The 16,268-nt window shown below is 49.7% G+C and overlaps 1 protein-coding gene across 7 annotated transcripts in view; it reads right to left on the bottom strand.

The window, feature by feature from the left end:
- Window positions 1-16,268, bottom strand: part of LOC120952602 (mucin-5AC) — a 49,539-nt gene that overhangs the window by 13,103 nt on the left and 20,168 nt on the right. For 4 of the 7 annotated variants that reach the window (XM_040372016.2, XM_040372015.2, XM_040372014.2 and 1 more), the window contains 3 exons: window positions 15,968-16,119; window positions 7,730-9,064; window positions 2,836-3,038 (listed from right to left, as the gene is read on the bottom strand). In XM_040372016.2, coding sequence (XP_040227950.2) covers window positions 2,836-3,038; window positions 7,730-9,064; window positions 15,968-16,119 — 1,690 coding nt within the window. Of the gene's footprint in view, window positions 1-2,835; window positions 3,039-6,903; window positions 7,710-7,729; window positions 9,065-15,967; window positions 16,120-16,268 lie in introns of those variants that run through there. The other 3 variants (XM_049605343.1, XM_049605344.1, XM_040372021.2) reach the window with 3 other exon arrangements.

Here is a 16,268-nt window from a genome sequence, read left to right as displayed (position 1 = left end):
TTCGCTTGCATATTGCCGCCGTACCGGGAGCGCCGCCGTATCGTTTGCGGCGGGGTTTCTGCTACGCGTCTACGGTACCTTTGCGCGAAATGGGAATTTTTGAGTGAAAAATCAATATCTCTTTCCCCTTTCTTCCCCAACAGTGGTGGGGCAGAGTCGTTGAAGAACCGTCGAGCCGATTCCTTCCCGCGGAGCTGCCTCAAACAACAACAACAACAACGAGGAACATCTCCGGTTTCCGCACGATTTAATGAAAATTGGAATCGGAAATTTATTACCACCCCGAGCGAGATTAGACGTTTTAAAAGGCATTTGTTTACGATTTCCTTATTAAAGCACGATGAACGACCCTACACAAGGGAGCGAATCGATCGGTTTGTATGAATTCTCCTCGCAACGGGGAAGAAGGTCCTTCTTTCGAGGCGCGCGCTGCCTTAAAATGCCATCACGCGCGACTTTTGTGGCTATCATCATCATCACGTTGCACATGCAATCCAACTTTATGCCATTAAAAGTTTGCAATGAGCCTGCGGAACCACGAACCACATACCACGCGTGGGGAGGGGATGGGTGTGTGGCGTACACACGTTTCTATTATTCTCCTTCTGGGCTCCTTCTTTTCTCTGTTTCCTTTGCGTCTTCTTCATTTCGGGGGGCTTATTGTTGTGAGCAAAAAAGCGCCATCATCGTAATTGGGCGCAGGGAATCCTTTGACAGGCGAGTTCGAGTTCCACCAGGGCCGCCAGGAGTACCCTAATAAAGGACACCACCACCATCGGCACACACACACACACGAAATCAATTTTACTTTCCGTCATCAGCGGAAAAATGAAAATAAAAACCGTTGTCAACAAATAAAAGTACGTTCCACGCGAGGCTATGGTACGGACACGGGCACTGGGGGGACTAACGACTTTCTTCCAAACACTGTGGTACACTGTGGATAAAAGTTGTGCTTCCACGAATGTTTGCGAAGAAAAGGTCCTTGTCAGCGACAAATTGCAAAAAGAGAAGATGTACAATAATACTACCTGTGCACAATCCGCCCGGGTTCGCTATCTATCTAAGTAAGCAATGGCATCGATCGAATGCTGGGATGGTAGCGCATCGTCGTAACCTCAGTACATTCGCGAGTGAAATGAATAATGCGAACTTTATTCCATCTCATTTGCTGTCATGGCAACGGCCGGTAGGTCGGTGCAGATTTGTTCGTGCGCGGAAGACATTCCCCTTCCTTCTTTCGAGATATTTCTTAGCATCGATAGCATATGGGTGCCTCTATAGAACGTGTACACACACAAAAAAAGGATTATTTTAAAGCATATTGGCATAATTTGCCTCTTTCCCAGTTCTACCAGCTGCTGCTGTAACTGCTGTTCGTTAGGAGGAGAAGAAGAGGTGCAGAGAAGCAGTGAAAGGGTAAAAGATGGTTTAATTTAGTACATCGTTTCTCGCTTTCTCCGTAGTCGCAGTCGCAACCGGTCGCAGCTTCAGATCGTCCGATATCGTCCACCTGGCCGGCTGGCCGCCCCGACCCACCAGCTTCCATCAGCGATGGGTGGCGGGCGGCCGTAACGTGTAATGGTGCCGTAATTAATGTGAACCCCGAGTAGTACACCCCAACGACGCACCCGTTGGAGAAAGCAGTGTCGTCCGCAATGGCCTTGAATGTGTTGTTATCTTCTCAGAACGTGTATCCGAACCACATTGCCAATTAGTCCGAAAACGGGAGTGAGATGGCCACAAAAAAAACTGAGATGGCAAATCGGTATAAATACTTGGCCATGCCGTCGGTGTGTGCCGTTGTTTTGTTACAGCACATACACACGCGGCCACACGCGGCCCCGCGGTGTGTTGATTCTGCGAATTAACAAACTCCCGGGCCGGGCGACGGCGAGAGGGTTACGGTTTAAGCGGAAGTTACAAGACCGGCGAATGAAAGAAAGAAAGAAAGAAGGCAGAAAAAAGGAGGAAACTCACCGGGACACGGAATCTTTGTTTTCAAGACGGGCACGACGACCCACACACTCCGGCCGGGTCTTTAGCTTTGTAACTTTGTGCAAGAGAACGTCGTCGGGGGAGGAATTGAAATTCATGATAAAATGTTTATTTATCGACATCCACCTTCGCCGTGGGTGATAGCTTCCGAATCTAGATGTCGAACTGCTGGGAGGGAGGGAGGAATGGAGGGAGGGGAATCCAATTTCATTTGATGATCGTACGGTCTATCTGGACAAATCGATCACGTATGCAAGCCATGTTGGCGGCGGCTCGAGTTCAAAAGGACTTGTTGGAGGAGACGGAAGGAAGAAGCAGGACTTCCGCCAATATCACCGCGATGACCATGAAAATGATGCCAAAAATCGTTTCGGCTGCGACGGTTGAGTGAACTGCTGTTTCCTGTTCCCTTTTTATGGGGCAAAGTTACGGCCAGCGGAAATTTAATCAAGGACCACACCGTTGACAGGCACTCGTGAAACAATGACATTTTTGGTGCCTCTGTGGTGTGCGGTTACCCCAAACTGCCTCGCCTCTCTTGCGTCTTACTACCGTAAACTATTTAATGAATATTACAGCATCAAATGGCACAAGTAATAATGGTCAGCCCGATGGCAAAGGAACTCCCCGACGGCTGGCCCGGGATGGGGGACAATTTTATGCGCAAAATATGCTTCCCAGTGTCATACTTCCCAGTGGCCGTACCTACGCACCTAATCTTGTCCCCAGGCTGCCGAAAGTGTGGACCAAGCGCAGCAGCAGTTTTTGTTTCGCCCAATTACGCTGCAAATGAGGCTTTGTTTGGCGACCGTTGGGGACATATTACGTGTGACTTACCTCATTTCGAAGTCCTTAATTTCCTCCGTGGTTAGCGTATTGGTCACGTCCAGCAACTGGCGCATGTGTTCCTCGCGCTGCTGCTTTTTCCGCTGCGTCGACTGCAGCTCGCCCTTGGTGCCCTGTTCGCCCACGCTGATGAAATCGCCTTCATTTTTTAGCAGAATCGTTTCGACGGATGTGTAGTCCAGGCTGAGCGAGGGCTGTTTCGGGGATGGTAGGAAAAAGGAAAAAGTTAGAATGTTGCCACAATTAAATACCCTGAATTTCTTGAATCCAGGAAACGAATCCTATTCTCAAGCACGTGTGCATTCGCAAAAACTTCATGCATTAGCAATTAAACTTGTAACACTCGTACGCTTCGTAAGTTGGTTCGTTCTTTGGTTCACGTGTCACTCGAATTGAATTCTAACTTTTAGCAAAAGCAACGCAGTTTAAACAGCATCCCGAGCACCCATTTTCTTCCATCCCAGTCGACGTTAAATCACATCAGCACAGATTGTTATTGGCAACGGCATTAATTAAGCTCAGGGCTCGTGTACGCGCAATCCTTGGGCAGCTCGGGGGAAGCAGGAAGGGTTCAAACTCTTAAAAAGCTGCTGGTTTGCGTCCACGCGCCTGCTGGTTACGTTGTGTTGCTGCGTAAACGCTAATGAATGGGATAATTTTCTGCACGAATTACGTGCGTGATTTATTGCACACTTCCGCCGAATCCTGAACAGGCAATAAAGCGAGATAGAGAAGAAAAGCAGAGAGGGAGAAAGGGAGAGAGAGAAAAAGAGGGAGAGCGACGACACACGGGCAACAGCTAAAATGGACCATTTGGAAGAGTCACTTCCAGCGACGCGGACGTGACACTGCGATGTAGCTTCATCTTAGGAGCCATTGCTTTCTCACTTCCCTTAGCACAACGTCTCCCCTCTCTCTCGCTCTCTCTATTGGCAGGGGAGGGTTGGTTCTTTGCACGACTCATTACGTGTATTGTGTGCCGAAATGGTGGTGTTACCGCCCGCCTCCATCAGTTGAAGTGGCCATCAACAAGGCCGACCAGGATCAGCCAAACTAAACCAACCATCACCAAATAAAATTAATCAATGTCCCCAATTCAACCAGCTCATGGAAGGAAGTGAGAGGGGGGGGGGGGAGAAGAAGGTGCCCTGGAAAGCACCTCTTGACCGGAGAGAGTGTCAACGGCAAAACTGTGTGCAGTTTTCCTCGAAACCACCGTCGTTCGCTGGTGGATTGGTGCGTTTTGTGCGTCGAATGTGGCCTGATTAAAACGGGAAACCACGACCGGCTGGCTGACGCTAACCGAAACGACGCACGTGTGTGGCGCCGTGCATCGGTCCTCGCATACGCCACGCTGCTGATCGTTCGCACATGTTTAATGCTCTGCGCACTCATTCACTACACGCCCACGTAATGCTGTCAGAGGAGCTCGTCCATCCTCCGGCCTGCCGCCCCAACTCCGGCCTACTCGTCAACGTGTGGTGGTGTATGGCGGATGGCATACTCTTAATGTAATCATCGACGACGTACTAAAACGACGACGACGACACTCGGTCACGATGCATACAACGGGGGGGGGGGGGGGGGGGGGGAGGGTGGATGGAAGGTTGAACGTATTTGGAACTACTCTAGCTCTCCCCCTTCTCCCGGCGAACAAGGGAAGGGAAGGAAATTGGTCAAAATCAGATGACAGTGGGACGAGCGTATGAGCGAACGGAATATGAGATGGAAGGCAAGCGAACAAGCGAAAAAGAAACAGAAAAAACAGCCAATCATCAAACGTGATGACTGAAAACCCGTACGCGCCGTTGCTCATGAATATGTAGGGAACATATGAAAATGGGAAATGAGCGGACGGATGCCGGAGACGGACTCTTTCACTTCAGAACCCACTTACGACGGTTGAGGACCGGGGGGCAGAAAACCAATTCGTAACGCAAACACCACTTCTAGGAAGTGAGTTCACTACGTCTGTGTCTGTGTCTCTCTCTCTCCCTTTCCCTTTCTTTTGCTCTCTTTTGCAGGCCCCTACGCACCCGCCTGCGTTCGTAGAAGGATGACTAATATTTTTAACCAATTTTCACTGTCACCGCGCGTGAAAGGATGAACCGCAAATGACTCAGGCGTAATTTTCGCAAAAGACGCATTCGCGCGACACGCGGTGGACGCGCGATTAGCGCGAATCTGAATTTGCTCTCGGGTGAGCACAGAGCCGGCATTGCTGGTGTGTTCGTTTCCCCGCTCCCCCCATTTCCTTCTCATCAGAGACACATCAAAGCTGTTCGGTGGGAGAACAGTAAGAGACACTACTGACACTTCCGAGGAAGCTGTAGTAACACAAAGATGACGAATGATTTTTTTTCTCTTCTGCTACCGTGAATACGGTGCCACATCAACACGACGGACACACTGGCACTAGGAAGAGTTTTAAATTGCATGAGTAATTTTAATTAAATTTAAAAATTCATGCCATGCGGTCGTCCACTGGGAGGGACGAAGCATCATTAGAAAGTTTCATCTCCATGGCTACTAGATCGTTCGGATCATCCGCATGGAAGCAATAGTTGTTATCCCCTGCAGTGCGGGTTCCTTTGCTCAAACTATCTAATGTCATTGCGCTTGTGCTGAGCTACAACGAAACATCAAACCAACGCGTAAACCCACGCTAACACACATCACCGGAAGGAACCTTGTAATATTGCCTTATCAAACGAAAGTATAGTATAGTATAGTCTCCTCCCGGATTGATGTCTCCGTTTGTTGTCGACACTGCTTCCCACCACAATTGCCACGCCACGTTTGCTAAAGCATTTCGAGCCCTTTTCTGCTGCCTTTTGCTTTGCCTCACGAGTGGTTAAGTAATTGGGAGTAAAAAAAACCCCCACACACACGCGTTACTGAGCCAAATTTCTTGAATCCGTTTTCAACTTCAATCACCGGGAATTCGATTACCACGAATGAATGGGGAAACGAAACTGAACTGATCCCACAAACCATCCTCCATACGCCGAGAGTACACGCCATTTCGGGCACGCTCCTTGCGCCAACATATCGTAAAGGTGTCGCGTGGCATATGCTCCATTTCCAACGATTGGTGGAATTGAATTTACGAGTAAACGGTGCAAAAGCAGGAGGAAAAGCCGGATTTTAGGGACGAACAGGAATGCGGTTCATCCCTTTTTCTTGGAGGTGCGAAAGAGAATAAATTTGTACTTTTTGTTGTACGTTCAAGCACGCCGAATGATTCTTGAAGGTGTGTTTACCAGAACACGGACATTCTTAATTCCTGTGCGTGTGCTTGCAAACTCCGATGCCAATTCCATGCCATGGATTCCAATTGTTTGTTGATGTTTACGGTGTTCTACGAAAAATGCCAGAAGCAGCTCATAGAAATAAATAAAAAAGACCAACGAACCAGCCGTACGAAGCGACGGTGAAGACTTTTGCTTTCCACGAATGGCAGCGAGAAGGAAAGGGGGGGGGGGGGGGGGGGGTTGAGTCTGGCCCAGGGTGTATAATTGGGTCCATTAGTGTTATGTTTCCAAACAGCGGCAAGGTGTTCGGACGGGCAAACCATTTACAGAAAACAATCCATTATACGGCCACCAATTCCCACACCACACCACAGGCGTGAAGTATAAAATTTCACAATAAAAATCAGTGGCTAGTAGTAGTAACAACAAATAATCAAAAGTCGTGGCGTTCCGGAAGTAGAGGTCGATTTGCTTTACACATTAAACAACGCTCGTTTCGCCGGGCGATACGCAGCGTGCTTTTGCGTCATTTAGCTGCGTATCGTAGAGCGTACACGCGTACACGTGCTTAGAAAGCATAAACAAGAACAGCGCGAGAGGGCCCCAATAATTAATTGAGCAGCCAAGGTCCAATGTATGACGTCTTGGAGGAAAACACAACAACAATGATAACATTGGGAACCGCCGACACTGAGATGTTATTTAAAATCTAGGCTAAACTATTAGCAAAACGTGTTAGAGCGTGTTGGGCGTTTGTTCGGGGTGGTTAAGGCAAAGCACAAAGCACACGCGCGATCACGTTTACCTTTTGGTCCAAAAACTTGGTCACTTTCTTGAGTAATCGATTCATCTTGAACAACACACTACGAGGAGGGAGGGGAGGTGGGAGACGTTTGATAAGTTACGCCCAACAGCAATATCAGCTTCTTCACACTGTTCAATGTTGTTGCTGATCGCGGTTCGCTACCACGTTACTGCAAACATTATAGTTGCTCGAACGCCAACAAATCAACAGCAGAGCGTGCGTCTGGTGTCTGGTGGTGTGGGAGAGATGCCCAGCACACTGCGGGAGTCGGCGATTTATCGTAAACAATCGCTGCCAGAATTGATGCACAAAAATCGAAGCCGAAATGAGATAAACCAGCACCACAGCGCCAGAAATTAGCGTAGAGAGACGTAAAAATAACTCCACAGGACAACAACCGTACTTTAACTCTTCCCTTTCCTCTCTCTCTCTCTCTCTCTCTCTCTCTCTCTCTCCCTCTCTCTCTCTCTTTCACACACACTCTGGAAGGCGTGAAACTCTTTCACTTCCAGCAGCGCTTCTTACACCGATTCACACAAATCGCACACAGACGATAGCACGATACAAACGATAGAGCACGTTGCATTTTGTTTCGCAAAAATCGCACCACACTGTCTGCCCTTACGACGCACGTCAGCGGAAGATAAGGTCAACTTTCTCACACACTCGGAAAATATGAACGGTTGAGGGGGGTGGGTTTTCTCTCTCACAAGCACAGATAATTACACCGTACGAGATAAATCAAACGAACGAAAGTGAAACTCGTGTTGCGCGCGTGCACGCTACCGAACGGTTTTGGGGACAGGGGACAGACAAAACTACGTACTTGCTGTACGACTATTGTCGCCCGCGGTTGTGTACAAACTGCTCCTTCCATCGGGTTCGGCGTAACATTTATAGCACCGGCGGCCAGTGCGCCTGTGCCAACGACTTCCATCGAGCGGAGGCCGCCACCACCGCCACCGCCACCAGAGGTCGCCGCCGGAGACGACGCACGCGCCTTGCCGTCGCACGTTGATGATTCTCCGCTCGGCGAGACGGAAATCCCCGCACCGGCACAGCACGACGTTTCGGCGAAGTAGTCGACCCGCAGGTCCGGAAGTGTGCCGCAGCCCAGCTGCTGCGATGCTGTCACCGAACTGCCCGTCTTTGACGGCATCAGGTCGAACTTGGTGGCGATCTGATCGAACTTGGAGAGCCGCGGTTGGCTGGCGGCCACACTTCCTACCCCACTGCCGTGCTCAAGGTGGCGACGCTGCGGCGAAAATGCATCGCTGGACGTGGTCGCCATCCGGTTGCGCTTCGACGGCGTCGCGTTGCGTTCGGCCGGTGGCGCGTCGCGGGTTTCCTGCTGCGTCAGGTACGCGTACTGCTGAAAGATCGAATAGTGATCGCTGAAGATTTCGGCCTCGAACAGTGCCTTCGACGGTGACTCGCCACCGCCAGCCCCGGCACTTACGCTCCGATAGTCATCGTCGCTGCGGCGATCGTGCTCGAACAGCAGCTCCTCCTCGACGGCAAAGCATTCGCGCTGGATGCGATCGTAGTCGATCGCTTCCCGGTCGAACGGGAACATCGTCAGGTCGGGATCGTAGTTTGGGTTTTTGAACGGCTTTCCGGACGTACCACCGGCGGACGTAACGGCAGCGGTAGCGGCCGCCACCGCACTGCCCGCCTGCTGGACAAGCCGTTCCTTGCGCGTCTTGAAGCTGTTCATTAATCGCTTCGGGGTCGACGTGGTGGTCGTTTGCGGTGGCTCCATGAGCTGCTGCTGCTTCGGGGGCTGCGTCACTTCCCTGGCTGCCATCGATTCATGGCCGGGCGCGGTATCGATCGGTATGTTCGGGGAATGGTCCGGCGTGTCCGGCTCGGCCGAGGAAGGCGCTGGCGGGATTTTGGGCGGTGGACGCCGGATCGGATTGGGCGATTCGTCAAAGCTGAACATGGTTTCGTGCGTGCGGGCAAAGGAAGCGATATCACCTCGGCTAACACCTCCGCTGTACGTTTTCGGCGACATGGGCGGATCGAAGGGAAAGCGCGTTGCAGTCGATGAAACCGGTGCCGTGCGTGGCTGTTGCGTGCGATTGTTCGATCCCGGTGTCACTTTCGGCGATTCACGCGGCGAAAACATGGGCGAGCGTGGTGAAAGATCCTCCAGTTCCTGAAAAATGGCATAAAAATAGAGGGACAGAGCGTTAGTAAATTGGCGAATAAGGCATTTATAGCAAATTACAAACAATATTTCTATAAACCACTGGGCGCCTCCATTGACTCCATCAAACACCACGTGTCTCCATCACACGAAACGATATTCCTTTGAAGAGTAGAGCTGTTTTGATGTACAGCAAAAGGTCGTTATTTGTCATTGTGGGAGGGCAAGTGGGAGTGATTTGAGCACGCCGGCTCAACAAACAATACTTTTCACGAAAAAGCGAACCAGAGATGGCCAGAGGTTGTTGCATTGTGTCGGCTGTCGCGTTGTACGCGTTGCTGCTCTTGGGGTCTGCTGGACAACGAACCACCAGCATCAACCACCGTGTTACGTCAGTTGACGACGATTGTCCAAGACAAATTCTCTAGCTTCAAAGCGTATTATGCCGACGCTCCAAAAACTCCCACTAATTAACGGACGGAATTTATTGTCCTCGGGTAAACACACCGCCTACTGCTCTCATCAAGCGCTATGTGCATTGGTCCGGTATAGAGCAACACCTCGGAGGTCGAACCATTTTCCAGCTGTGATGATTCCACGCCCCTGGCATGGCATGGGATGGCACGGGCGGACAGGATTTAAAACTCGGATGTCAACTATCATCCAGACCGGCGGCCGACGGTGTTGTACTTTTCTACACAAAGTACTACGCTACCGTCAACCGCTCCGTCCCTTGTACGAGGCGTGTGTACGGGAGAAGATTTATGACCGTTTTCACGGCCTCAAAGGTAAAAGACCTGTGATGCTCCCTCAAGACAATCCGCCGAATGAATCCGTGGACTCGCGGCGTTCAAGAGAGAAGAATAAAAGCAAAACTGGTGGCGGGGTCGTACTATGGGCACGGGAAAAAGATAAATTGCAATTGTTTCATGAAGTGTTTCCCCTCAACTCTCACCTTCCCAACCCTCATTCCCATTGTCATACCAGTGCCATAACATCGCATTGACTTACATACAGCTTGAGTGACATCGTATGAAATTAATTACTATCCCCCCGCAGGCGAGATTCAAGATACCGCTCATGCGTGTGTGTGTGTCCGGATATAGTTCACACGCTTCCGGCTCGTGTTGCTGCCCGGTTTTGGTTGATCGTTCGCTTTACTGACCATTACGATTATTAATATTAGTATCATTGGCATAAGCCGGCCTGAAGCCACTCTTCATTTCGCACCATCACGGCAAACGGCCATTAATGGGAAACGTTTGATGCGTGAATCAATGTGGGTTATCCTCCCGCCACAGCAAACCGGTTGGCCAATGGTCTGCCCAACACGTCTGACCATGTCTATCCAGCTGGGGCGAGATCGAGGCGAGGTGAGGGTAGGGTCAATAAAATCATCCATCCTTGCCATCCCTCGCTCCCTCCTCCTATAATAGAGCGATTGGACGAAGATATCCATCCAGCAGAGACAGTGTGACTAAGAGGAAAGGTAAAAGGGAGCTGCACGCACGGAACCTTGCGCCATCCACAGCACATCAGCTTCAGCCGGGGGCGCATCGGCTGGCGGTTTGAGCGATGACGGAGCAAATTGTTGTCCAAACACACGTCATGTCAGTGACAGGCGGACGACGACATCCATCCAGTCGACCGGAGAGGTCCAGGAACTCCGCGTTTCCGCGTCAACACTACACGACACGACTCAGCAGCGCAACGGCGGGCGGTCGCGCACACGCAACTCGACAAATGTGTCTACTCGCGCAATGGCTTGGTTTGTTGCTTTTTGTGACTTTCCTTTTCTTTTTCCGTTTTCTCCTGTCTCATCTCAGGCGGATGTTTTTCTTTGTGGCGATCCCGATCCCGAGATCGGGGCAAAACAAAACAATCCGCTAGAGAGATCGTTGTACTAAACAAAACACACAGACACATGATACACCACACTTTGTATATTTTGCCGTAGCGGATCGCTTGTCGCTTGTATTGCAGCGATTTAAACAAAGAATTAATGAAAATCCCCACACGCATTGACTGCCCTAAGAAGGTTCATCTATTTTAATGCATCGTGACGTTCAGCATTGGGAACGCTTCCTTTCCAGACGCTTATTTGCATACATGGCAGGTGCACAACGATGGTGTGCTGTTATGTTATGCTTCCTTCCCATACACAACATTTCCCCTTATTCCTGCATAGGAAATAATGCTTTGCCAGGCGTAATAAAACAACACACATTCGTCTTTGTTACCCTCTTGTTGCAGAAATCAGTACAAAGGCACACACACACATGTTTTGCCTTTGCAAGGTAGTAGTATAGAGCACAGAGAGAGAGAGAGAGCATGACGGAATCGATTCGCAACACTTTCCACCATTGGTACAGAAATTCGACAAAATGATTGCAATGTTCTCATTCGCACCAAGTAAGGTACGGTGTGGCCTTCAAACACAATGCTACAATAGCAGCACTAAACACACACACACGCGTAACACAGCAGAACACAGTACATTAACACTAAACGAGAATACAAGTATCATGAAATGCAAAAAAGCCTAGTATTACATTCTCTCTTTTTCATCATTTCCACCCCATTTCCGTCCCAGGTTCGTGTTGTGCAACTTTTAACGCATATAAAATATTGCCTTGCGTGTGCTCTGTGTGTGAATGTGTTCCGGCAGCTTCTTCCCTCGAAGCAGCCGGGAGCACCAACGCGCGTACCCAACGAACCAAACAAAGAGCATTATACAATATAACAGAACAACATTTGTCTGCACTCGTAATGCAGGCACGCAGCACGAAGGGACACGAAGGGTTAAGCAGACGACAACAGAAGCACAGAACAGAACAAAACCATACACAAACACACACACACACGTATAAAAACAACACAGTAGAACAAAGCATCACTCACTAAAACACACCGTCGTCTCGTAATGTCTCACTGCCTCCTCTTCTTCTCACGGAGCAGTGCCCATTACGAACAGCAAAAGGTAAACGCATGAGTTAAACCATTAGGCACAACGAAAAACACTGCCAGGACATGCCAGGACGGCCGAAAAAAGGGGGGGTTGAAAGGGGGGTATACTAGGAATGCAAAAAAAGAGTGTACTGCTAAATAAATGTGGCATGTCGTCAGAGTTCCTGCGCTGGGTCATTAGTGAGAAATGTATGTGGAAAAACCTAACGGCATATCCCGCCCCGTCTGACGCATCACCGCCAAGACAAACTCCATTTCCTTCTCGTATTGTTGCGATTCCAGTGTTTTTAAAAAAGCTTCCAAATCGTGACCCCCCACCCCCCATGCCGCGCACCCCACAACACGCTTGGTTTTGAGTTCATGATTTACAGAAATTAATCATCATTTTTGTAACGAACACAATTATTCTTTGCTAAAGGCGTAGCTTCATAATCGCGAAAACGGTACGGAGTGCAAAACCTGACACATCTAATTACATTAATTAACAAAAGCTTCAACGCGGCTTTTGCGGCTCCATCCTGCGCCATCGTTCCGCCACGGTTCGATGATGCTCATCATCCGTGTGAGAAGGAAAGTAGCAAATGGGGAGACAGAGAGAGAGAGAGAAAAAAGGGCAAATCATAGCAAGCGACGATCCTTCCTGTCCCCCCCCCCCCCCCTCAGATTGCAACAATATACATCCGCTTCCTTCGAATGAAAAGTCTACCGCCTACTAGGGAAAGAACCCTAATATCATCAAACCCAAAAGGAAAGAGAAACGGGAGACAGTGCGACGACGACGATGATGTTAATGTGCGCAGTTTCATGACCCTCGCGCGTTCATAATGGTGGAAAAAATGGCGAACAAACGATTCCAGCAACCCACCCACCACCACCAACGCTGCGAGATGGAAATTAAATCAAGCCTATCAAGAGAGCCTCTCCCCGCCCCACACACCCCCTGCGTACGGGGATGCGGGGACTGTCTCTCCTCTCTCAATCATCATACTTCGTTTTAGTGTGTCTATTTGTCTTTTTTTGTGGTGCGGCGGCCATCTTTTAACCTCATTGATAATGATGATATTGATGAGAAGCAGAATCCCTCTCTAGTTTGTTAATGTTGTTTCATCTTTCTTAATTTAGCAAGCCGTTTTAATTAAGGATAAGGTTTGACCCTCCAGGGATGTGAGCGTCCTAATAAGTTTTGCACCTACGCTTCTCGTGTGTGTCGTTCCTCTTTTTTGCTGTTGTCTCACGATCGATCTTCGCCATCACACAGGGAAATGCAGCACACACCTTCGCTTTTCGAGTGCGCCGAGTGCCGATACACGCCGATACAAGAGACAGGTGGCGGTCGGGCTTGAACTCACCCCCTTAAGTGGATTATTCGAGAGGACGGCTTCGTCTGCTGCGCTTGAGCGTACGGTACGCCTGTGCCACTGTGTTATCGGTTCGTTCCCTTCTTCCCTCCTTGTGTGAAGTATGGTTTGGAGTGGCAGAATTTCGATTCGCAAAACATTTTCCGCTGAATTACGGCTTCGGTGAACATCGAACACAGTGGTCGCGTGTGTCAGATTTGTCAGCATCACCACGTCGAAACAAGGGATGGTCCCTGTGCCGTGCTTCAATCAGTGGGGATGGGTGGGCATGGGTGACTGTGATTGAAGTGGCGCGCTTCTTTTCTGTTTTTGACGTTTGGCTTCTCCCATGGCTGGCTGTCGCAAGCGTGGAGTGCCGCCGGGGGCATCGCAGCAACCAGGAAATCATCTTGTTGATCTTTGACGACGATGCTGTTGTTTGGCTGCACAGGTGGGATGAGCAGGAGGATGATGGGATGGGAGGCCACCCTATGGAAATGAAGCGGGGAAACGGAAACAGCAAACCAAAGCACATTTCTTAAGAAAGGGACGCCCAAATGTGTCTACCTTTTTTGAAGAACGGATTTCCCTTGAAGCTGAATTCGGTCTGCGCTTTGATAAACGATGATAAGGCACACACACAAACACAGGCGACTCCCCTTTCTATTGCACTGGAGCAGTGGAGAAGAGAAAGAACGGGGGGGCGGAGGGACGCTTTTAGCAGGAGGCTGCCGTGTTTTGGCGAACCGTAAAACAGTAACGTACCGCCAGTCGCCGCAAACCACCGCTTCTTTCCATTGATTGTTTCTTTTGCGTTGCAGCACAAAACGATTTAGTTCAAAGAAAGTAGCGATTTAGTTCAAAGAAAAATATTGTTCATCACAGTTTTGAGCGTTTTCTTGGAATTTTAATATTTTTTCCCATTTTCTTTTCTTTCTCAGACCTTTTCTATGATCTTGCCAACGACAAATGCCAACGGTGGTGGTGGTTTGTGTGTGACCTTTTTGTCGTCCCGCGGTTTGCCCCGATGGCGAGGACGGAAATCATGTCAGAGCAAACATGGGAAACGAAACAATTCAAATATGTTGCAACGATTTAAAAGCACACGACAGAAAACACATCAATCTTTTTCGGCACACGATCGCACCACCCTCCGCGACACCATACTTCCAGCGTTCTCGCCCACTTCCCACCACGATCAGCACGTGCAGCGGGAGTAGAACCCCGCCAACCATTCCCGCAGTTTGGTGGGTGCAATTTTTCAACTGTACACATTACGGCTGTCGCCGTGTGTGATATGTTTACACAATAGTGAGATGAAAAATCGTGCCCCAATCGCCACATATCAACGTTCTTCGCTGCGGCGGCCCTAAAAATAACACACAACACGCTAATTATAAAATGCCCACAGAGTGACGCTAGCTATTAATACGCTCGCTTCTCAAATCCACGCAACGACACACACACACATACAAATACCCACAGAAATGCATACGCAACGTGACCGGTAATTCGCATGCAACGGATGCAAACGGCGTCATTGCGTGCCGTCTTAGAAATCCTGCCAACACACCAGCAGCCCTTTAGGCCGAACTATTCCCCTCCCGGCGGCCTCCCTCCCTCCGTCCTTCGGCGGTGGAGTAGATCAGGTCGAATGAATGGGTGGTCGATGAGGCCACTTCTCTAAATTACTCAACACAGTGCGCGCAAATGACGTCATAAGAGGGGGGTAGGGGGGGGGGGGGGGGGGGAGTTTACTGCGCTCGGCTTGCACTAAAACCGACCAGCACCAGGGTGCACGACCGGCGGGTTGGGGAAATTGAGGCGAAACAGCCGGCGGTTGAGTACTTTCTTTTCGGTACTTTAGAATTTAGGTTGCTGCGGCAACGGCAGATTGCACTACGAGCGTCATGTGTGCTCACGTGCTCGCTGCGTACGAGGGAAAAAGAGCGCAATTGGTTCAATCGGAGAACGGCGCAGCAGGCTGTGAGATTCCTGAGTGTGCCAGGAAACGAACTCGAAATGCCACTAAAATATTGATCATAATTGCATTTTCAATATTTACCCAACCCGGGCCCTCTCTTGAACGAATTGAGTGGCGAATGGCGGTGATGGTGGGTGGTGGGTGGTGTTGGTGGTGGTGCTACACCTACCCATTACAAATTGAGATATTACAAGCTCGCGTGCGCGCGAGATTAACCGTTTATTCGTGCCCATTCTGGCCACTTGCATAATGGGCCAGCGCGCACAGTTCGACAGTTTCGGTTGATCGTCCAACAAACATTCCACCGGCAGACCGGGTGGTGCAAAATGGCAAACGGTTTGTTGGGGTGGCAGCTTCCGGGTACTACCAGCGCGGGCAAAAGAGCACAACAGAATCGAATTAAAGTGGCCCGTTGAAAGGTGGAACACGAAAATAGATGTGTCGGTATGTGCACTTTCATCACTTAAGTAACAAATTCCATTCCATTCCGGGATGCTAATTAGAGAAGATCAAACAGCATTTTCTAAACACAGCTTTAATGGCGGGGTAAAAATACATCAACGTTAAAGGACGAACGGGAGGGGTTTTTTTTTCTCAAGCGGGTCAATGTCACTCAACACTTACCTGATAGCTAATCAGCAGCGGTGTATCGGGTCCATTAATGACGGTGATGTTTTCATCCTCCTCATTGCCCGCGGTTTGGCTCAGCGCGATAATGCTCGAGCTTTCGTCCTCCAGCGAGCTTAACAGCGGCTCACTCTGTCCCGAAACGTCACCTGGGAAAGGAAAACGCACAGCCTACTGTTGTAATACGGACATGCCGGACATGATTATAACATTAGTTGTGGGTTGTTTTGGTTTTTCGCCGCCATATTGTTCAATAGTGAGTGTTTGCAACAAGAACCCCCAGGGTACCTGCCATTGT

Source organism: Anopheles coluzzii, chromosome 2 (assembly GCF_943734685.1).
Source record: "Anopheles coluzzii chromosome 2, AcolN3, whole genome shotgun sequence".
Lineage (NCBI taxonomy): Eukaryota > Metazoa > Arthropoda > Insecta > Diptera > Culicidae > Anopheles > Anopheles coluzzii.
Note: the sequence above shows the minus strand (reverse complement) of the source record. Positions and strands in the feature narration are given on the sequence as shown.